This window comes from Marmota flaviventris, chromosome 2 (genome assembly GCF_047511675.1).
Source record: "Marmota flaviventris isolate mMarFla1 chromosome 2, mMarFla1.hap1, whole genome shotgun sequence".
NCBI lineage: Eukaryota > Metazoa > Chordata > Mammalia > Rodentia > Sciuridae > Marmota > Marmota flaviventris.
This window is the reverse complement of record NC_092499.1, coordinates 136134886-136159738: the sequence shown is the minus strand read 5'-3', so window position 1 is coordinate 136159738 and position 24853 is coordinate 136134886. Positions and strand designations below refer to the sequence as shown.

The window sequence follows — 24853 nt, the reverse complement described above, 5'->3', positions numbered from 1 at the left end:
TTAAGTCTTGAAAAGGGCAGTGTTGCTAATTCCTTAACCTTTTAAAATTTCAAATGACAAACAGAATATAAAAGAATGAACTTTAAAATACTGCCCTTATACCCACCTCATCTGAAAACACTAAACATATTCAAATATTCAAATGAGAACTGGATCATCTTCTTTTGCCTTTTATAAAGATAGAGACCAAGATGACCTTATGGGCTCAACCCATCATGGAGAAAAACAGCTCATCAAGTCAAAGAACTGTCAGCTACAGAGATAACACTGTGTTACCAATTTATTTATTTATTTATTTTTAAAAGAGAAACAAGAAAAAAAAAAGGTGGTTATGTCTGAGATTTTTAGTCAATTCTATGGTAAAAAGTAAGAAAATTCTACAGAACATAGTCTTAACTCTCACGTGTTTTACCTTACACCATGTTCTGATAAGGTCCTTAAATATTTCACTAATTAATAATCTCATCTCTGAAAAAATAGCACATCAGTATAATTTCAGGACACAAGCTTCAGTTTTTAATTTCAATAGTTCTGAAGTAAGACTAAAATAGGTAAGAAATAAAATTCAAAATAGGAATATCATTGAACATAATGATGCATGCTTTTAATTCCAGCGACTTCAGAGCTGAGGCTGGAAGATCACAAGTTTGAGACCAGCCTGGGCTACTAAGCAAGACTCTGTGTCAAAAATAAAAAAATAAAAAGGGCTAGATATGTAGCTCAGTAGTAGAGCACTCCTAAATGCAACTATTAGTACCAGGGATAGTGGGCAGAAATAACTTCAAAGTACAAACATTTTTGTTTGAAGAATTCCGTTCCTCTAAACAAGGGAACAATGGAAGTGATTCCCAAACTTTACTGCACATTGGAATGACCTAGAGAACTTTAAAAAAAAAAAAAAAAAAAAACATGTCCAGGTCAAACACCAAACCATTTATACCAGAATGCCTGGAAATGGGAGGTAGGTATCATTTTTCAGATCCCACCGATTCCAATGCATAACAAAATTTGGAAACCACTAAGAACATGGGTTTTTGTACGTTTGTTATTAAAGCTCTTGTTCAGGTTCCTTGAGGAGCAGTGAGTTCTCTTCTTCGGCAAATATCCAGTCAGAAGGAATGCGTGTCTGGTGAAAACATTAGAGAAGATATTCTAGACACAAAAACTTCAAAGTTTCACTTTGATTAATTTTTAAAATTAGTGACACTTTTTCTTCAAATAAAACCTTACCTGAAAAAGTATATAAATAAAACAGATAAAATTTGAGCTGCTCTGGTTGAATAGCTTGTCTTTATTGGGCCCTTATATACAAAGTGCTATTCTAAGTCTTTTTAAAGCAATTCTTTAAAACAGCTTTATGATATAGGTACTATAATTATTCCAACTTACAGATGGGAAGGCTGATGCTTATAAAAGTCCAAGAAGTTATACATCAATAAAATGAGAAGGGTGAGATTTGATTTAAAGAAATCCCATATAATCAAGTCTTGCTAAGCTAAATTGCCTCTGAACCACTCTAGAATTTTAAGCAGGGAGTACCATAATTGTATTTACATTAAAGAAAAATCATCTCAGAAGTTATACAGTATATAGAAGACACACAAATATTTTTAAATTAATAAGCAAACTGGAAAAATGATAAGACAGATTGGGAGAACAACTTTCTAGGTTATTATTATAAATGAATGCTTAGTTGTTACTGTAATTGGAACACTTGGTAACTGTTAAAAGTATCACTTAAAACTCTTAGTAGTGGGCTGGGATTGTGGCTCAGCAGTAGAGTGCTCAGTAGAGCACTCTCCTCGCACAGGCGGGACCCGGGTTTGATCTTCAGCACCACATAAAAATAAAGGCATTGTGTTGTGTCCACCTACACCTAAAAAATAAATATTTAAAAAAAAAAAAAACCTCTTTGTAGCTGGGCATAATGGCACAGGCCTGTAGCCCCAGCTACTTGGAAGGCTGAGGCTGGAGGAACTCAAGTTCCAGACCCTGGGTTCAATTTCCAACAACACAATAAAAACAAAAAAACCCACTTCTTTGTAAAAATGGATATAGGCAAATAATGAGAAAAAATAGACATTTTTAGACAAAGGATGCACATAGACAATTACCTCAATTATATTAAAAATATACATAAAAAGACTAAAAAGTTAACAGTTAATTATATCTCAGAATTACGAGTGACAGTTCCATCTAATTTTTTGTATGTTTTCAACATTTCCTATAATAAAAATATATTAACATTTTTCCTGATTATAAAAGCATTTTTTTAAAGGTCAGTACAACAGCCCAGGCAGGAAATGACAACAACCTAAAATAGAAAAACAGCAGGGAGAACAACTATAAAATGATAGAGGGAAAATAACAAATTTGGTGGCCAATTAGATATGGCAGAAGGAAGAATCAACAATGACTCCTAGGTTTTAACACTGGCAACTGAACAGATGGCAGTGTTAGTCGCAGAAATGAGAGAGTGGTTTTGAGAAAAGGAGATGTATTTCAAATTTATTTTGTAGAGATTTAAATGCCTGGTCAACATCCAAATAGAGATGTCCAAATATGGGGTGAAAACAAGAGTCTAGACTTCAGTGAAGCAAGCTGGGTGAGAAACAGACTTAGGAATTCAGATATATACAGCAATTAAAATATATGAAAGTATGAAGTGAGAGGATCATTTAAACTTTCATTATTATTTTTTGTAGTGCTGGGGATTGAATCCAGTCCTTTGTTCATTCTAGGCAACTGCTCTACTACTGAGCTACATTCCCAGTCCAAGAGGACCATTAGAGAATTAAACTGGGGGGGAGGAGGAGGGAAGAAAAGTTCATTGGATTAGACAAAGGGGAACGAAGGGAAGAGAGCGGGGATGGGAATAGTAAAGACAGTAGAAGGAAACGGACATAACTTTCTTATGTCCATATATGAATACATGACCAGTGTAACTTCACATCATGTACAACCACTAGAATGGGAAATTATACTTCATGTATGTATGATATGTCAAAATACATTCTACTGTCATGTATAACTAAAAAGAACAAATAAAATATTTTCTTAAATAATTAACAGGGGAAAGCTTTATTTTTATTCTTGTAGTACTGGGATTGAACCCAGGAGTACTCTACTACTGAGCCCACATCTCCAGTCCTTTTTATTTTTTGAGACAGGGTCTAACTTGCTCAGGCTGGCCCCAAACTTGAGATCCTCCTGCCTTAGTCTCCAGAGGCATTGCGATTATAGGCGTGTGCCATGGTGCCAAGTTGGGGAAAACTTCTTAAACATTAAATAAATCATTAGCAAACCTTACTATTATCTGATTTAACTATACTTTTAAATTTATTATATCAATCATGATACATTTTATTTATTTATTTTTTTTTTAGTTTTTCAGCGGGCACAACATCTTTGTTTGTATGTGGTGCTGAGGATTGAACCCGGCCGCACGCATGCCAGGCGAGCGTGCTACCGCTTGAGCCACAACCCCAGCCCAAATTTTATTTTTTAATTAACACATTCAATTGTACATATTTACAGGGTGTCATGTTTTGACATGGGTATATGCTGTATAATGTTCAAATTAGGGTTAATACATCACTTCAAACATAATTTCTTACAGTGAAAACATTCAAAATTCTTTCTTTTTGCCCTTTTGAAATACAGAGTACATTATCATTATCTATGGTCACCCTAATTATGTAATGAGACACTAGAATTTATTTCTCCTAACTATAACTTAGTACCCACAGATCAGTCTTTCCCCACCTTTCACTCTCCCTTACTCTGCCTAGCCTTTGCTACCCAGTATTTTACTTTCAACTTGAATGAGAAGTTGTCTTTCTGTGCCTGGTCATTTCATGTAACACAATGACCATTCAGCTCTATCCATGCAAATGGCAGGATTTCATCCTTACGGTAGAATAGAATTCCACTGTATACATGTACCACATTTTCTTTACCATTCTTCAGTTGATGGACACACTGAAGTTGTTTCCATTTCTTCATTACCATGAACAGTGCTGCAATAAACACTGGAGTTGAAGATGTCTCTTCAACATATGATTTTACTTCTTTTGGATATATAGCCAATAGTGGGATTGCTGGATCATATAAAAGTTCTACTTTAATTTTCTGAGCAACCATTTTTTAGAAGGTATATAAAAAAATGTTAATTTTTTTAAAAACAGAGTTATGCTTCATAAAGGAAAACATTAGGTTCTGAATATTACCTGAAATTTTAGTTAATAAAATAATATGGAAGTGTCTTTATAGCCAAAGCGTCACAAAAATCCTAAAAGTGGGGCTGGGGTAGAGCTCAGTGTTAGAGCACTTGCCTTGCATGCATGAGGCCCTGGGTTTGATCCTCAACACTACATAAAAATAAATAAATAAAAATCCTAAAAGTGGATATGCAGTCACCCTGAGTCCTCTGAGACATATTTGGTTTCAGGTAAAAATTATATTCCTTGAAGTTACACAAAACCCTGACCAGGTAAAACCTACCTGGCCTCCCTGTAATCATATAGATTACCTTCCTCTAGAGTTAGAGTGTAGCTCAGTGTTAAAGCTCTTACCCAGCATATATAAGTTCCTGGGTTCAATTCCCAGCATAGAAAAAAAAATTTTTTTTAATTTTTTACCTTTCTCTAATGACTACTTTCTTTCTAGTCTTGACCAAAGTCTTCTCTAATATAACCTGGTCTCTCTTAATTTCTTTTCTTGATCTTAGATTCGCAAACAAAAAAGCTTATTAATATATAAACACCCTAGCTACCTAACTGTCCAAATGTGGCTTTTAAGTACCAACTCATAAAACAAATTTTTCAGTTACAGAAGAATAGGCTACTTTCAGGATCACCAATATTTTGAGCAGGTCCTCTAGTCTAATTCCCTGTTTACTCCAGTACCCTCAGTTTAGAGGCTGATTTTCCTTAAACACCTCCACTGAAGGGAACTAAATCTGAAAGAGTCCCAGAAGAATCTCCAAAAGAAGGCTTCATTGGCCCTTTCTCTACAACTTTTCCCCAGAGTGCCAATTAGTATGGATTCTCCTTCTGTTGGTTGTTTAAATACTTTGCAAATTGAAGCTCTCTTACTGAATTCAAGGCTGGGAATTTAGGGGCACATAATTTCAGAACTAGAGAGGTCTTCTGACATCATCCCCAGGTCTAACCTTCATTTCTTTTAAAAAAAAAATTTAACCTTCATTTCTTTTTTTTTTAATATATTTTTTAGTTTTAGGTGGACATAATATCTTTATTCTATTTTTATGTGGTGCTGAGGGTCAAACCCAGTGCCTCACTCAATGCCAGGTGAGCACGCTACCACTTGAGCCACATCCCAGCCCCCTTTATTTCTTTAAAAAAAAAACAAAAAACTTAACCTTCATTTTATAGATGAGGAAACTGTGGTTTCGTGAATAAGTAAGTGATTTGCCCAAGGTTGTAGCTGGACAATCAAAGAGCCAGAGATCATTTTATAGACGAGGAAATTGTGGTTTAGTGAATAAGTAAGTGACTTGCCCAAGGTTGTAGCTGGACAATCAAAGAGCCAGAGATTTATACTCACAGAGTAATACATTAAATGTTTTCCTGGCTAACAAGATTCATACATTTCTTTGGATCTCTAAAATCATAGTTGCATTTGATTAATAAGGAGAGAATTAAAGTACAAGTATAAGTAATCAGAGACCTAGAGCTGGGGTTGTAGCTCAATGGTAGAGAACTTGCCTAGCATGTGTGAGGCACTGGGTTTAACCCTCAACACCACATAAAAATAAAGCAATAAAATAAAGGTTGAAAACAAAATCAAAGACCTAGCCAGTATGGTGGCGTACATCTATAATCCCAGTGACTCGGGGGGCTGAGAAAGGAGAATCACAAATTCAAGACCATCCTCACCAACTCAGCAAGACTATATCTCAAAAAAAAAAAAAAAAAAAGTGTGGGGTGCGGGGGCTGGGGATACGCCTCAGTAAAGTACCTCTGAGTTCAATTCCTAGTACTGAAAAGTAAAAAATAAACCAGAGACCTAATGTCTTCAACCTGGAAGTATGAAAAAATGAAAACAAAATAGTCAGGTTCATCTTGATAATGGTAATGTTAAACTGAGAGTGGTGGTGTACACCTATAATCCCAGCAATTTGGGAGGCTGAGGCAGAAAGATCCGAGTTCATGGAGAGCCTGAGCAACTTAGTAAGACCCTGCCTCAAAATAAAAAACCAAGCTGGGTGTGGTGGTGCATGCCTATAATCACAGTGGCTCCAGAGGCTGAGACAGGAGGATCATGAGTTCAAAGCCAGCCTCAGCAACGGTGAGGGGCTAAGCAACTCAGTGAGACCCCGTCTCTAAATAAAATATAAAATGGGGCTGGAATGTGGCTCTGTGGTTGAGGGCCCCTGAGTTCAATCCCCACTATCCCCCAAAAATAAAAAAATTAAAAAAAAAATAAAAAACAAAAAAGGGCTAGGGATGTAGCTCAGCAGTACATGTTCCTGGGTCCAAATTCCTAGTACTGCAAAAAAGAAAAAGGGGAAGAAAAAAACAACAACTGCTTTTTTAATATCAACTGTACCTCAGTAAAGTGGTTAAGAAAAAAGTGTAATGTACTATTATCTACATTATAGATAATGTTAATGATTCTATTTATTTTCTATTTGTACTCTATTATTTCCAGAAAAGATTTGAAATGATTATAAAATTAAGCCTAAAATAAGATAGAATATAATAATTCAATTAAATAATTGATAATTCTCCAAAAATGAGATACTAAAATAGATTTTAAAATCACTAAGAGTATAAATACAAAGATGAGAGTGGAAAAAGAAATTTAGTATTATCTTCACCTTAGAAGATGGAATTAATACCTCAAAATTCGTACAGTCTAGTTTAGAACTGATATTTAAAGGTCAACAGAAAATAAGAAAATAATTAGTGATGCTTCTTACTACATAAAAAGTTTTTTAATTTCTAGAGATACTATAAAATATAATGAACCAACAACTAAATTATCAAAGTAAGGAATGAACGACAGAATTTCAGGAAAATAAAGTACAGTGAAATTTTATTAAGGGATGTACCAAAAATAAAGCTCACCATAATATCCTTTTTTAAAATTGTTTTATTTTATTTATTTATTTATTTTTATGTGGTGCTAAGGATGGAATCCAGTGCCTCCCACATGGTAGGCAAGTGCTCTGCCACTGAGCTATAGCCCCAACCCCTCCCATATTAACCTTCTATAGAAAGGTCATGGGCCCTTTAAGGTTCTGATGGAGTGCCTGAGAAGGTGAGAATTTCTCATAATTGAGAAATAGTAACTAATTTTTTTCTAGGCCTTCTTCTGGGAAAGAGTTTTTCTAAGGGACTGAAATAAAAGTTACTCAATATCTCAAATTTTTTCCAAGTAATGCCATGCAATTTCATGCCTTGAAAAGAAAAATTGTTACCTGAGCACCACTACAATTGGACTTTCACTTCCAGTTATTACCATTAACCCCTTCCAGATCATTAGTGCCGAGGAGACAATCATTCCAAAATTTAGGACTTGATAATACAGCTGTAGGAACAAAAGAGAACAAATCAGATCCACTATTATCCCCAACCAGGAAAGCAAGTGAAAGTAGTATCCATTAATTTAAAAGTTTCAAGTAGTACCCTTAGGGCAGCTGAAGTTCTGAGACATTCTTTAAAATACTATAATAATTAAACCCTGAGCATCCCAGAACAATCCTCCTCTCACCTAAAGTACCCTGCTCCATTTTGTTTACTAAAACACTAATTACACCTTTATTACAACATAATATTTTCAGAACTTTTCACATAAACTATTTCATTTGGGCTTCATAATAACTTAGCTTAAATTCAACAGCATCCACATGCACTAACAGTGACAGTAATGTAGCTTTGCTTCTGAACTTTAGAACTTAATTTTCTATAGTACTTCTTCCTTGACAACCACAAGATAGTCAACAACATTTAACTCCACTTCCTCATTTTATACTTGAGAAAACTCAGAGAGAAAAGACTTCATAGAGTTCTAAGCTTATCAGACACATAGTTAAGCCTTGAAGACCAGTCTCTGTCTTACTAAATTTCCACTACTCTACAAACCTAAAGTTTTTATGACTTGAATAAGCAAATAGAACAGAAAGGCATTTCAAGTGAGCTAAGTGTGTTGGGGCAAGATTAGAAAATTGGTAAACGTAGAGAGGATAAATGTATCCCAAGGCAAATATTTCAAGAAATGAAAGAATGGTGCTGGAAAATACTAGAGAAATCTGACAAAGCATATTAAGGTCAGATTACAAAGATTCTTAAATGTAGGACTGAAATATGGGCCTGAAAAAGCATTCACAATATAAAGTTCAAAAACAAGTTTCAAAAATATATATAATATAGGCTCATGCCTGTAATCCTAACTACTTCAAGGCTGAGGCAGAAGGATAACAAATTTAAGGTCAGCCTGGGCAACTCAGTGACACCGTGTATCAAAATAAAATAAAATAAAAAAAGGTCTGGGGATATAGCTCAGATGAAGAGCACTCCTGGGTTCAATTCCCAGTACCACACACACACACACAAATTATTTTTACTTATTCTTATCAAGAATCTCTAGAGGTGCTGAGGTTGTGGCTCAGTGGTAGAGAGCTTGCCTAGCAAGTGCGAGGCATGGGTTCGATCCTCAGCACCACATAAAAATAATAAATAAAATAAAAATATTGTGTCCATCTACAACTAATATGTGTGTGTGTGTGTGTGTGTGTGTATATATATATATATATATATATATATATACACACACACACATACATACATACATATATATATAAATTAAAAAAAAAAAAACAAAACAAGAATCTCTAGAGGGCTGGGGCTGTAGCTCAATGGCCCAGTGCTTGCTCGCACACGTGAGGCACTAGGTTTGATCCTCAGCACCACATAAAAATAAACAAACTGGGGAGAGTGGCTGCCTCTGGGAAGAGAGACTAGGAGTCAGAGTGGAAGGGAAATACCTTCTTATACATAGTTTCATGTTTTTAAAGTTTCTACTTTATGCAAGTATTACCTACTCAAATATAACTGCTTAAGGGTCTAGAGGTGTGGATCTGTGACAGAGCACATATTTAGCATGCACAAAGCCCTAAGTTCAATCCCCAGCAATAAAAACACATAGATAAATAAACTGTTTATTTTCTTAAGTCCATACTGATAGCCAGGATACAATTTTTCTGGCATTCCAATTAACATGAATAACATACTATATCAGTATAATTAACAAACATCATCCACAAAGAATACATGGACATTTTCTAAGATACATTCGGAAATATTTGCTGTTCCCTGAATAATGGAATAGTAGGAACATATAAGTCATCTGACCAGTCTGACACCTTCCCTTCTAGTTGAGAAAATTGAGGCACAGAGAGGCTAAATGAGGTACTGATGACTGCAAAGCAACTGGCAGAAAGAGCAGCAACTAATACCATCTCTTCAAGATGGAGGCTTTCAAAAAGATAAAACCAATCTTTTTATTCAGATGACTAATTTCAGGAAGTGGAGGGAGAGATGATAAAAGGAAGAAAACTAGCTTCTGAGAAGTAACCATGGTCAACCAGGGGTAAAAAATCATGAATTCAGCTTAGTCTTCATTTTTCAACTTTCCATACAAAAAATATCATTTATAATACCAATTTGTAAATGATAGGTTGTAGGCCCCAATCCAGAACCTCTGAGGGAGGGGTTGGGGGATTTTACAAAAACTAGGAAGTTTAGTTCCATAATCCCTTATTCAAAATCCTTGGGAGATCAGATATGTTTTAGAATTCAGAATCAGCCAGATTTTTAAAACACAATACCTGCATGGACCACATATGCTATTCTAAGCAGGGCCTATGGCAACATCCCATAATCAAACATATTAATATTTCCTCATAAAATGAACATAAAAATACACAGTAAAACAAATAAGAAATCAAAATAGTTACACCCCTATCAAGTCAAGTATATTGTGTTGAGGAAAACTTTTTGTCTTCAGAAAGATTGAGACATAGAACTGTCAGAAGAGTTACTTAATAAGATACCCAAAAAGATTACTTTTTTTTAATTTTGAGACTGGCTTTGTTGCCCAGGGTGGCCAGGTTGTCCTGCTTCAGTCTCCAGAGTAGCTGGGACCACAGAAGCACTCCATTGTGCCCTCTGTAATCATTTATTTAATTTTTTTGCAGTGCTGAGGATTGAATCCAGGGCCATGCTTGAGCTAGGCAAGCGTTCTACCACAGAGCTACACCCCTATTCCAATGATTTATCTTTTAAGTGAAAAATAAATGACATAAATTTTATAATTTCCTATATCTCTGGCAAGGAACTCATTATCCCATCCATATTTAACCTTTTCCTTAGACATGTCATGCTACATTTACTATAGAATCATTATTGTGAAATTTATCAAGATCCTCCTCCTCTTCTTTTTTTTTAGGGGGGTGCCAGGGATTGAACCCAGGGGTGCTTAACCACTGAATCACATCCCCAGCCCTTTTTAAAATTTTATTTTATTTTTTATGTGGTGCTGAGGATTGAACCCAGCGCCCCGCATGTGCAAGGCAAGTGCTCTATTGATGAGCCACAACCCCAGCCCCCCTTTTTAAAATTTTGGTAAAGGGTCTCACAAAGTTGCATAGAACCTCACTAAATTGCTGGCTTTGAACTAGCATTCCTCCTGCCAAGCCTACTAGGCTACTGAAATTATGGGCGCTGCCACCATGCCTGGCTTCTTTTTAAAAATGGTACTAGGGATGGAAAGCCAGGGCCTTGCACACACTAGGCATATGTTCTACAACCCCAGACCACATCCTCTTCACCTTTCATACAAAAGTTAAATGTCCCTCACTGTGTTTAACTGGTATGTTCATTAAAAGGTGCCTGTGTATTACACTGCTAAGTCAATCTATGGGCAAAAACTTAGAAAGAAGCATATTATTTGCTAAAACAAATACCCTATCTAAAAAACAGTTTGAAAAGTATTATACTCTACTCCCTTTCTTTTTCCTCCTCTTTTCCTGCCAATGATCTTCACTCAAAAGTCAAACTTATTTTTTAAAAGTAGGAAAAAAAAAAAAAAGTGAAACTTACTGCCCCTCTAGTACCTGCTTTCTTTACCACTACATCTGAATGCTTATGAATGTATATTATCAGAAAAAGGTTTTATCTGGTATTGGCAGAAATAAAGTGGCAGCTACTTAAACTCATACCATTTGACCACATCAAGCTAACTATTAATAAGACATTGTGACATGTGTAGAATAACAACCACAGAATTGAATAGCCCTATTATTGTTTTCTAAGAAGTGACTAGAACAGTATGTTCCTCAATGTTCAAGGTGAAACTAAAAACAATATTATTAAAACCAATGAGGTGGGTGCAGTGGCATATGCCTGTTATCCCAGCCGCTTGAAAGGCCGAGGCAGGAAGATCATAAGTTCAAAGTCAACCACAGCAACTTAGCGGGACCCTTTATCAATATTATTTAAAAAAACAAAATTAAAAAAGAGCTGGGGATGTGGCTCAGTGGTTAAGCACCCCTGGGTTCAATCCCTGGTACCAAAAACAAACAAACAAACAAACAAACAAAAAACCCTCTATTATAAGACAAAAAAATTCAGCCAAATAATAGCTGAGATTATGGGCTGGGGATGTGGCTCAAGTGGTAGCGCGCTCGCCTGGCATGCGTGCAGCCCGGGTTTGATCCTCAGCACCACATACAAACAAAGATGTTGTGTCCGCCGAAAACTAAAAAATAAATATTAAAATTCTCTCTCTCTCTCTCTATCTTTAAAAAAAATAGCTGAGATTAATTAAAATACTATAATTTAATAGTCCATAATCTGGAAATTATATCCAGTTATATCTACTACAGTTATCAAACATACCATTATGTTTCCAATTCTTTTAAGAGATTATGTGAAGTTCAATACATAGGATATTTGGGAGCAAGGGACAAAGTTCAGTGGTAGAGTGCTTGTCTAGCAGGTATGAGGCCCTGGATTCAATTCCTAGCAGTGTAAAAAACAAAAACATATAGAATATTTTCACAAAACTTAGACTTATGGCAATTTCAAGCAAAGATAGTATTGACCATGGAAGCAAAAATGTGTTTTAGACTACAAAACAGTAGTTTGTGTAAGTCTTAAATTCCATTTATTTTAAGACCTCAAACTAAGAAACCATTAATCTATAAACACAATTCTGTTTTCTAACTCACAGGAACAGGAGTATTTAGAAACTGTGAAACTTGTGGTGCTGGCAAAATTGAAGTAAGCTCAGGATACCTACTTTTACTGTGACCCAATAAAATCACCAAAGACCCCAGCATGTACCTTAAGTGATAATTTTTAAAAATCCTTTTTAAACAAGCATAATATCAATAATAGTAAAGTAAATTTAAATTTAATTTTTTAAAAATCTGGGTTGAGGGTGTAGCTCAGTGGTAGAGTGTGTTTAGCATATACAAGGCTCTGGGCTCATTTCTGAGCACCAAATAAACAAATAAATAAATGTACGCTGCATCTTTCAAAAATCTGACCCATCAGCCCAGGTAAGGTGACTTGTGCCTGTAATTCCAATTAATTGTGAGGTTGAGGCAGGAGAATCACTTGAACCCAATAGCCTCAATGTTGAAATAACTCAAGTGTCCATCAACAGTGAGTAAATGAACTGCAATATTTCCAGATAATCAAACACTACTCAGGAATAGAAAGGAATGAATTGATACATTCAATATAGGTGAATCTCAAAAATATGCTGTTTTAGCCAAATTCACCTACCTGCCTAAAATAACTAAAACACCGAGCAAAACATATAAAACAAGGGTTTCAGGCATTGGACATGTGGCTGTGTCCAGGTAGCATATGGCTGTGATTACTTAGAAAGCAGAAACTAACAGGGGGAGACTAGTTGCTCTAACCTATAGACCAAATACAATTTCCAGACCACAGGACAGAGCTCAGTAGTTTACTTGAAGGATAAAGAAATGGTAGTTTATAGCGAGGAACAGTGGCAAACACCTTTAATTCCAGTGGCTTGGGAGGATGAGGCATGAGAGTCATGAACTCAAAGCCAGCCTCCATAACTTAAGTGAGCCCTTAGCAACTTGGTGAGACCCGGTCTCTAAATAATATACAATAAAGGGACTGAGGATGTGGCTCAGTGTTGAGTGCTCCTGGGTTCAATCCTTGGTATCAAAAAAGGAAAAGAAATGGTAATTCAAGGAGGTAAAGGCATCTAGAGACTACAAAACAGTGCAGAAATAAGAACTACACAGAGATCTGCAGAGGGTTTCTTCTCAAGTCTTGGACTAGGTGATGATCAGTGCATGCATGTGAGGAAACTGAGGATTTAAACCATTTAAAAGGAACAGACAGAATAAATCTCAAAGCTCACATGGGGTAGGAATAGTTTGCTTCTACCAGCTGGAGTGGAAATCTTAACAGATGGGGCTTTCAATAGAATATGCAGAAAGATTTTAGTCACTTATGGTACTCCTAGACTAAAGGCTGCTCTGAATCTACCTAAGGTTCAAAAGAGCCTTGAAAGGACTAAACTGTTTCCAAGTAACCTGCCTACATCTCTGAATAAAGCTCAAGAATATTTATGCAAACATGAAAATATCTAGTACCCAAAAAGGTAAAATTCACAAAGTTGGGCAACCAATAAAAAATTACCAGATGAAGGTTGGAGCAATAGCTGAGTGGTAAAGCACTTGCCTAGCATGTGTGAGGCCCTAGGGTTCCAACCCCTGCAGTGCAAAACAAAACAAAAACAAACCAGACATGCAAAGAGAATAGCAAATATGACCCAGATGAGAAAAATCAATGGAAACAGACCCAGAAATGACTGAGGTGGTAGGACTAGTAAACAAGGACATTAAAATAGCATGTTCAGAAAAAGATTGAGCATGTTAAGTAGAGAAAGAAATGAATATCCAAGACAGCAGGGCACAGTGGCATATGCTTGTAATTCCAGCGGTTCAGAAGGCTGGGGCAGGAGGATCCCAAGATCAAGTTCAGCCTCAGCAATTTAGTGAGACCCTGTCTCAGAAATCATCATCATCATCATCATCATCATCATTATCATCAAATAAAAGAGGGCTGGGGATGTGACTCAGTGGTTAAGTGCTGCTGGGTAATCCCTGGTATTAAAAAAAAAAAAAAGACATAAATCAAACTTCTGCAAATTAAAAAACGCAATGTCTGAAATAAAACTTACACAAGTAAAATAGCAGATTAGATACCACAGAAAAGTTTAGCAATTTGAAGTCACAGCAATAGAAATAATCTCAAATAAAAAAGTGATTAGGAAAGGAAAAAAAAGATCGGAAAAAAGGGAACAAAGCAATTGAAAAATAATATCAAGCAGTCTAACATAATGTAATTGGATTCCCCAGGAGGGGTAAGACAGAAAAAAAAAATTGAAGAAATCATAAACAAAATTTATCCAAATTTGACTAAGACCATAAACCCACCAATTCAAGAAGCACAGCAAACAACAAGCAAAAGAAACATGAGGAAAATTATAACAAAACACATGATCATCAAACTGCTTAAAATCATTGATAAAAAGAACATTGGCTAGGTCGGGTGGTGCATGCCTCTGATCCCAGCAACTTGGGAAGCTGAGGAAGGAGGATTACAAGTTCAAAGCAAGCCTCAGCAATTCTGCCAGGCCCTGTCTCAAAATAAAAAGTAAAAAAAGCTGGGGATGTAGCTCAGTGACAAAGTGCTCAGCATCAAAATAAATAAATAAATAAAAAGCAAGAAAAAAATATGTAAAAAGAAACAATGATAAAAAACATCAGCTTCTCTTTGAAAGCATCAAAAGCCAGAAGACATAGAGCAAAACCTTTAAGTACTGAAAGAAGTCAATTGTGGTGGTCTTGCCTGTAATCCAATGACTTGGGAGGCTGAGGCAGGAGGACCACAAGTTTGAGGCCAGGTTCAATAGCAATACCCTGTCTCAAAACAAAAAATAGGGCTGGGTTGTGGCTCAGAGGTACAGCACTTGCCTACCACGTGTGAGGCACTGGGTTCGATCCTCAGCACCACATAAAAATAAAATAAAAATATTGTGTGGGCTGGGGATGTGGCTCAAGCAGCAGCTTGCTAGCCTGGCATGTGTGCGGCTGGGTTCGATCCTCAGCACCACATACAAACAAAGATGTTGTGTCTGCCGAGAACTAAAAAATAAATATTAAAAAATTCTCTCTCTCTCTCTCTTAAAAAAAAATTGTGTCTACCTATAACTAAAAAATAAATCAAAAATAAAAAAACAAATAAATTGAGCCAGGGGTGTAGTTCAGTGAAAGTTTGTCCCTGGGTTTAATTCTCAGTACTGCAAAAATAAATAAGTAAGGAAAAAGAAAGCAGCAGTGGCTGCATTAATATCATACAAAGATTTTTCTGCAAAAAAATATTACCAGGGACAATGGTGGTCATTTCATAATGATAAAAAAGTAAGTTTGTCCATGAGGATATAACAATCTTAAATGCTTATGTAACAAACAACTTAGCTTCAAAATACAGCAAATATAGGAATTTTTATAGTCAGAAATTTCTTTTCTGTTTTTTTTGGATATTGAGGATTGAATTCAGGGATACTCTACCGCTGCACCACATCCCCAGTTTTATTTTGTATTTTTTATTTAGATATAGGGTCTCACTGAGTTGCTTAGCACCTCACTGTTGCTGAGGCTGGCTTTGAATCCTCCTGTCTCAGCCTCCTGAGCTGCTGGGATTACAGGCGGGTGCGACCGTGCCCAGTTATAGTCAGAAATTTCAAAACCACTCTGTTAGTAACTGATACAGCAAGAAAACAGAAAATCAATAAGGATATAAAAGATTTGAACAACACTTCCAATCAACTTGACTTAATTGATGTTTACAGAACATTCAGCTCAACACCCAACACCAGCAAACGCATATTAAATTCCTTTTAAGTACATACAGAACATTTACCAAGACAGACCATCAGGACTACAAAACAAATCTCAATTATATAATGTAAATTATACAAAGTGTATTCTCTGTTTACAATGGAATGAAAATCAATAATAGAAAGACATCTGAACAATCCCAAATATTCAGAAATCAAATAACACATTTCTAGATAACTAATGGTAAAAGAAGAAATTGGAAATTAGAAAGTATTTGAACTGAATAAAAATACAACATTGTAAAAAGTGTGGGATATGCCTAATACAGTGGACATAGAGGGAATTTTTATAGCTTTAGAGGTTATAACTCAGTGGTACAGCATTTCCCTGGCATGCACAAGACCCTGAGTTGAAAGGGTTTACATTTTAGGTTGTTTTTGTTAACACTATGCATTCTACCCATGGTTCCTAACCTTACTACAGAGAGAGCTTCCTCCCTCACCCTGCATTTACTATCTCACAGGGAGTTCCCAGATGACTATGGAAGACTCTAGACCTGGTTTCTATGTTTCTACATAAATCACCTAGCACCAACCCAAAGTAGACAGCTATGATATTACAACCTCAGAATTGATCATGAAGCCTGATGGCACGCTTCCTTGTCCTCAGTGTTCCTATCAAAATCACCATTCATAACGTTATGGAAGGCCTTATTCTGCATCACAGTGTCCCAAGCAAACTGCTTTTGATCACAAAACGTATTTTATGGCAACTAAACCACAGTAGTAAGCACAAGATTGTAAAATGTCTTACTATGTCCTCCACAGCCTTCAAAAATCTTGTGTGAAAGAACAGTGGAGGTAGGCCAGTTATCAACTTATTCTCTCTCAACTTCAAATACACCCTTGTAAGTGTTACTTGAGGTGATTTTATAACATTCTCCTTTGCCAGCTGGTTAAACAATGTCAGGTTTTATTAATAAAAGGTGGGGCACACCTGGATTCCCACCAATTTGGGAGGCTGAAGAGGAGGTGCCCAAGTTCAAGGCCAACCTGGGCAACTTAGTGAGACCTTGTCTCAAAAAAAAAGCAGTGGAGAGGGTAGAGAGGTTGGGAACATAACTTAGTGGTAGAGTGTCACTGGGTTCAATCCCTATTACTGCCAAAAAAAAAAGTGGGGGGGGGGAGCGCTGAAGGGCCACTGCTAGGCAACAGAGGGAGTAAGGGGATTCTCCTGGTTCCAGTGGTATTTATATACGACACAGTAGTAGTGGATCTGTGTCTAGGAGCCTAGTAGTGCTCACCTCAGGGAACATCATAGTTGGGCTCTAGATACTACCCAGTCTCTGGCAAATTTCTCAGCTTCTCATTAGGCCAGATCCAGCTTACTAATCTGAACCAGATCCAGCTTACTAATCTGTCAAATGTCACTGCCAAGCAATAACAGGTTGCAAATTCCTGTGGCAGTTACACATCTTCTTCAAAGAGGTCTAAATCTCAGTTTAGGAAGGGTGGTTGTAGGAAAGTACTTTGTTAGCTCTTTCCTTATCCTACTGGGTAATGCTATTTTCTGCCTATGATACCTCTAAACCCCTTAAGAGTTCTCTTTTACCTTTCTTGTAGTGAAGTATCTTTTACTATTTAACTCCCCCCCCCCCCAATGTTGGGGATTGAACCCAGGGCTTCACACATGCTAGGCAAGCACTCTACCACTGAGATACATTCCCAGCCCTTAGTTAACAATGTTTTATATTAAATATTCATTGCTCAATTCCTGGTGATAGCAATCCTCTGATGCCCATCTAAGGCTCCCACATAAAAGTTAAGAAAAACAAGTCAGGTGCTGTGGCTTGTTTGGGGGAGGTTCAGGCAAGTATAAGAAAGCTAAATACATCATCATAAAATTTTTAACCTCATGTATTAACTACCTATTATGAAACAAGATAAACAATTAGTTTTTAGATACATGGGGGTAAACCAGAAAAAAACAATTGTAAGAAATGAAAATGTTGGGCTGGGGTTGTGGCTCAGTGGTAGAGCACTTGCCTAGCATGCGTGAGGCACTGGGTTTGATCCCCGGCACCACATAAAAATAAACAAAATAAAATAAAGGTATTGTATCCATCTACAATTAAAAAAATAAAAAATAAAAAATAAAGAAAATTCTGCTATAGCTAGAATATTGCTGTTTTTTATTATATATCTCTTGTATATAAGTATATATAATATTTTGATGAAAATAAAAATTGATTTCAAGAAGAAAAAAGTAGGTCATGAGTGATGGCACAAGTTACTCAAGAGGCTAAGGCAAGAGGATCATAAGTACAATGCCAGCAAGAACAACTTAATGAGATCCTGTCCCAAAATAAAAAATAAAAAGGGTTAGAGATATAGCTGAGTAGAATGCTCCTGGGTTCAATCTCCAGTACCACACACATACAAAAAAAAAAGGCAATTCAGGTAGGACTGCTCATGACATTAACTCTTCAGTAAGGAGAAATTGAGTCACTGCATCAGGCAAGAAACCATGACCAATTTAGGTTCTTGTGGAGGGTACAGGAAGAAAACAGCCATGACCATGTGACCAATTACAGAAACAAAGGATAATTACAGCACCTTAGACAGAAATTAGCTTGAATTCTATCTTTCTTCCTTGAAATCAGAAGACAACCCTTTTGGAGAAGAGTTATACTGTAATCACAATTTCTGCTTAAGTAGAGCTCATCTCTATTGTACCGTCTACTGTTGAGAATAAATAACCATGCTTGTTTTTATGTCCATGGACAGAATGTTATGAGGATGTGAAGTATGAAGGGACAGTAGCAAGAAACATCTGTAATCCTTGCTAGGTGCTACATTCTGGATTTTTCAGTTACACAGGGCAGAAAATGATTTCTAGATGGTCAAGAAGAACATACCTGTGGATGGCTAAAGGCAGTTTAATTTTTTTTCCGTGTAATTTCCTTGTGTATGTAATGGAGATTGATGTTAATATTTCTACAATGAAATGTGGCAATTTGTTAAGGAATGCTGACACCCTAAAACTTTCCTATTCCTAAACAAGATCAGATTAGTTTCCAATCATCAAAAAAGAAAAAAAGGCAAAGAACAGTAATGGATTTTCTGTGTTGCATACACCTCCGATTTGCTGCACATTTACTCATATTAGGTCCAACCTAAGAAAAATCTGGGTGCAGCCATTACAGTAGTGCAACACACTGGTATTCCCAGCTATTGGCAGCGGGGGAGGGAGCGTGAGGCAGGAGGATAGAAAGTTCCAGGCCAGCCTTAATAATTTAGTGAGCCTCTGTTTCAAAGAAAAAAAAAAATATATGTGCACGTCTTAAGAGGGTCAATTCATTACAACAACAAAATTATCAAACATACCTTAAATTCAATCAGATACTGCAATAGCCATTAAGAGTTGGGTGGTCAATGATGGGCGTGGTGGCACACAGCTGTAATTCTAGCAGTGAGGCAGGAGGATCAACAACAGTTCAAAGCCAACCTCAGCAAAAAGAAGGTGCTAAGCAACTCAATGAGACCCTATCTCTGAAGAAAATACAAAAAAGGGCTGAGGATGTGGCTCAGTGGTTCAGTGCCCCTGAGTTCAATCCCCAGTACCTCCCCTCTTCCCAAAATGAGTTTGGCAATCTTAAGAGAAAGATATTAAAAGAATGATGGAGTCTATCAAGTTTTAAGGACTTTACATTTAAGCAGAAAAACACAGAAAACCCAAAGAAAATTCAATCAAGCAAGTAAAGTAATAGAAAATTCAATTAAATAATCAACCTGGGGGTAGCTAAGCAAACTTCTATTAGAGATTAGTCACATCAGGACTCAGACACAGATCCAATCACATTCTTGCCAATATCCCCTAGCCATTAAAAAATTTCAGCACAGAGAAGAAAATTCCAAAAATTATATGTGAAAAAGTGAAAGGACTCACACCTCTAATTCCAGATACTTAGGAGGCTAAGATAAGAGGATAGAAAATTGAAGACCAGCCTCAGCAACTTAGTGAGACCCTGTCCCAAAATTTTAAAAAGGGCTGGGGATGTAGCAGTGCTCTTGGGGGTTCAATCCCCTGTAATGAAAGTAACCATAAAATGAAAGTAAACATAAAAATAATCCAGCATGACATATTTATTTACTTAGTGAATAAACATCTTTTAATTTCAGGTGATTTGTAATTGAAAATGAAATTTTTAGCATGGTGTGATGATACACACCTATAATCTCAGTTACTTTAGAGGCTAAAGTAAGAGGACTGCAAGTTCAAAGCCAGTCTAGGCAAATCAGTCAGACTCTGTATCAAAATTAAAACAAACAAACAAAAAAGTCAGGGTGGGGGCTGGGGATGTAGCTCAGTGGTAAATCACACACTTGACTAGCATGCATGAAGCCCTGGGTTCAATCCCTGGTACTGCTAGAAAAACAAAATTGTTAAAATTTGCTACACTTGGGCTGGAGTTGTGACTCAGTGGTACAGCATTTGCCTAGCATGTGTGAGACACTGGGTTTGATTCTCAGCACCACATAAAAATAAATAAAGGTTGAGGCTGGGGTTGTAGCTCAGCAGCAGAGCTCTCACCTAGCATGTGCAAGGCCCTGGGTTCGATTATCAGCACCACATTTAAATAAAGGATTGTGTCCAACTACAACTAAAAAATAAATATTTAAATAAATAAATAAATAAATAAAGGTCCACCAACAACTAGTAAAAAAAAAATTTGCTACACTTTATATAGGATAACATTTGTGTATTGATTTGAAAAGCTTCAAAACTAAATTGTTGCTGTTTTTTGTTAATTTTTTAAATTTTTAAAATATTTTTATTTTTTGGTACTGAATTAAACCAACTGGGCATTTTACCACTGAGCTACATCCCCAGTCCTTTTTATTTTATTTTGAGACAAGGTCTCCTAGGTTGTCAAGGCTCGCCTCAAACTTTTGATCCTCTTGCCTCAGCCTCCCAGTGTTGTTGTTTTTAAACCCCATATTCCAAAACTTAGTTTCAAAATTTTAGCTTTTATAAGCTGGGGATATAGCTCGGTGGTAAAGCACTGGCCTAGCACTGGGGAAGCCCTGAGTTCAATCCTCAGCACTGCAATAAATGAATAAATAAAATTTAACTTTTATAAGTATTAATTTTTTAAAACTAAAGATAACACTGAATAGGCTTTTCTAACTATTGAGGAAAAAAAAGCCATCTCAATGTGCATCAGAAATGCTATTAACCAATGGTATGATGGAGTAAAAACGATAATATTTTTAACAATTCTCAAGCCAACTGCAGAATACACTGCTGTCAATAATAAATATAAAATCGGTGTGGTTGTGCACACCTGTAATCCCAGTGACTTGGGAGGCTGAAGCAGGAAGATCCAAGTTCAAGGCCAGCCTCAGCTCCTTTGCCAGGCACCAAACAACTTGGCAAAAATTTAAAAAGGGCTGAGGACTTAGCTCAGTGGTAAAGCGCCCTGGGTTCAATTCTCAGTAAACTCCGCCACCAAAAACAAAAACAAAAAAACAGAACACAGATGTTTATAGCAGTGCTATTCCTAACTCCCAAAACTGGTAAGTGACTAAGATGTCTTTAAGTAGGTGAATGGATACACTTTGGTACATCCAGAAAATGGAATACTATTCAGTTCTAAAAAAATTAGTGGGGGACCTTAAGTGCAAACTATTAAAGTGAAAGAAACCTATCTGAAAAGGTTATATACTCTTATGATTCCAAGCACATGACATTCTAGAAAAGGCAAAACTATGAAGACATAAACAGATCAATGTTGTCAGGGTTTGGGAGGATGAACAGGTGATGCACAGAGGACTTTTAGGGCAATGAAATTATTCTTATATACTATAGTGGATACATGTCATTACACATTTGTCCAAACCCATAGACTGTACAATATCAAGAGTGAACCTTAAACTATGGACTTTATGTGATTATGATGTATCAATGTAGTTTATCAAATGTTACAAATGTACCAGTATGATAGGGGATGTTGGTATGCCCAGAGGGTAGACACGTGTCAGAGGACAAAGTATAAGGGAAATTCTGTACCTTCCTCTCAACTTTGCCATGAACCTAAAACCCTCTTTAAAAAATTAAATAGAGGCCTGGCACAGTGATGCCTGCCTGCAATCTGAGCTATTCAAGAAGCTGAAGCAGGAGGATAACAAGTTTCAGGCCAGCCTGGGCAATTTAAGAGAGATCCGGTCTCAAAACAAAATTTTAAAAGGGCTGGGGATGTGGTTCAGTGGGAGTACTTCCCTGAATTTGATTTTTCATGACCACAGAGGAGGTTAAGGAGATTAGAGAAAAAAATTAATTAAAACTGTACATAATCTGTGATTCCATATATAAAGTGTAAACCCCTCCACACCGACAAAAAGCAAAGCAGCAGTTGCTTAGGGCTGGGTGAGATGAACTACAAAGAGGAAAAAAGGATCTTGGGGGTAACAGAAACATTCTGTATCTTGATTGTGCACCTAACTACAAACTCATTAAATGGCATGCTTTGTACTCAATGTACAGACTTTATTTAATAAAATATTTATCCATAACCTAATAAGAAAAAATTAAAACAAGACTAAATAATAAGACATTTGTTATGTGTGCCATATATAAATAGGCATAAATAGAAAAGTTATGCAAGTGACAGCAATTCTAGGAGGAAGAAGACAGATCAAAATCCTATTTTCCTTCATTTGATTAACTCAGTCTCTATAATCGCTGTCAATTCTTTTTTCCAAATAATATATACAGGTAAAACCTCATTTCAACTCTCCCTCACATCATCCTATGCTATCTAATCCTTCCCATCCATTCCTAACAACCTGAGAAGTTAGGGAGGACAATTTTACCATATACTCTTCCACTAATCCTGAATGTCCTGGACGTAATGGATTCTGAACCAGTCATTCCATAGTAGGGATATAAAAAGGGTAGCCTACTAATTCTCTCACCATGTTCCTGTCTATAATTTATTATAGAAGTTATCAATAGTTGACATTTTTCTTTGTTTTTCTTTTAGACTGGTAACCCACGAGCAGGAAGTATGCCCTGTACATGTCTGTGGACTCAAGAGCCTGCCACATAGTATGACTACAAGTATTCAGTGAATGTTCTCCCATTCTTTTTCTCTTGAATTATCAAAATGCTAAACAACCCACAAAAACGTTAAGGTCTTTCAAGGCAAGGTGTGTAGCTCAGTGACAGAAAAGTGCTTAGACTGTGTACAATCCCCAGCACCAAAAATAAAGATCTTGGGCTGGGGATACAGTCAGTTAGTTGGTACAGTGCTTGTCTTGCATGCACAAGGCCCTGGATTCAAACCCCAGAATACACAAACACACACACACACACACACACACCAAAAAAAAAAAAAAAAAAAACTTTCAAATTACAGTTTAAATGTCAGTTCCTCTTTAAAGATGTTCCTAATATCTGACTGGAACCTCTCAATTTTGTAGACACATTTAAGAGGTGATGATACCGAGCTAGCTAAAGTCTGAAGAAGAGTAAGGGAAGGGTGTATACCTACTTCCCTAAATGGCAATTATAAACCATGCGAAATACAAATGGGGGGGGGGCTTTAATAGTGACATCGGGATAATTCTTAACAGCAAAACGAAAAAAAGATTGACTTCAAGCAAAACTGATCTACAGACATACATGGTGTAGAAGACAAAAAGGAGCAACCTTTTTGTAATAATCAAATAACTGCAAAAGTACTCTCAGTACCTTTTGGTACTAACAAGATCAAGACAAAGTAAGCTTTAGGGGTAAAATCTGGAGACCTAAATTTCAAGATCCTTGTGTCACTGACATCGCACGGTAAAACCAAAGATTCACAAGAATGCCCACTTCTTGCTAAGTGGACTCAAGGACAAGTAGAGTAACTATTTCAACTCTAAGCTTAAAGTTAAAGTTAAAGTCGGTGCAGCCCGCTGGGGCCCAGCTGGACTGGAAAGATAGCGACTGAATGAAAATAGGAACGGCTTTTGTAGGGCCTACAATCACCTTTCCGAACTGCTAAATCTTATCTCCCTGGACCTTCTCCGGACCCCAGCGGCAGTGGCTTCTACTGGAGAAACCGAGTTGACTGCCTTCACTGTGTAAAACAATAAGAAATCTCAACTCCCATAAAGCGCTCCACGATTTCTATCTCACTGGGAAGAATGGCACATGAAGACACTGCGTCCCGCTGCGTCCCAGACAGACCCAAAATCAGTTAGGGGGTTAAACACAACTGGTGGACAAAGGGCGTCTGGCCACCAACTCCAAAGAAAGGGGATGATCCAGCGTCAAACCGCGCAGGCCCTCCACCCGGCTCAGAGCTCCTCCGGGGCCCGCAGAGCAGCTTCGAAACGACAAGAAGAACCCGAGGAAACAGGGGAGTCAACCTCACCTGCCTCTTGTTCATCCGCCGCACATCGTCCAAAAAGTCTAGAGACAGCATGGCGGGACCGACTAGCGGGACACCGGCAGCGAGGAAGCACTATTGACTACCCGGCGAAACCGCTGGCGCGCTGGCCGGACTCACAGTGGACGGGACCCCGCGGCGCCTGCACTTCCGCTTCCGGGGCGGGAGCCGACGCGGCCCGCCCTCTCAGTGCAGAGGGACGAGAAAGTCACAACCCTCCTAGTGCAGTCCGGGGTGCCTTTGCGGTGGGAGAGCCTTCCGGGTTTGGCCCTTGACGGCTGGGAACCGACGGGATCATGCGGTGTCCGGTTCAGCTTGGCGGCTCCTCGTGGAAGTGATGGCTAGACCAGCCTGCGACCTTTGGAGGGCGGGCCTCGTGTGCTCCTGGCCAGTCGGAAGCCGAATCTCAGTGCCGGGCGGGCTGGAGCGACCCGAGCTCCAGCGCGGGCTTGCGCTGGCTGGGCGTGGCCCTGGACGTGTCTCCTGGCAGG

General features: G+C 37.5%; 2 protein-coding genes across 3 annotated transcripts in view; both read right to left on the bottom strand.

Moving 5' to 3' along the window:
- Nucleotides 1-24731, bottom strand: part of Sec11a (SEC11 homolog A, signal peptidase complex subunit) — a 38925-nt gene extending 14194 nt beyond the window's left edge. Inside the window, exons 1-2 of one of the 2 annotated variants that reach the window (XM_071608584.1) lie at nt 24348-24731; nt 7448-7557 (exon numbers count right to left, since the gene is read on the bottom strand). In XM_071608584.1, the coding sequence (XP_071464685.1) occupies nt 7448-7557; nt 24348-24398 (161 nt within the window). In that variant the 5' untranslated portion in view covers nt 24399-24731. The remainder of the gene's footprint in view (nt 1-7447; nt 7558-24347) is intronic. The other variant, XM_027920157.2, reaches the window with a different exon arrangement.
- Nucleotides 1-24853, bottom strand: part of Znf774 (zinc finger protein 774) — a 596184-nt gene that overhangs the window by 133165 nt on the left and 438166 nt on the right.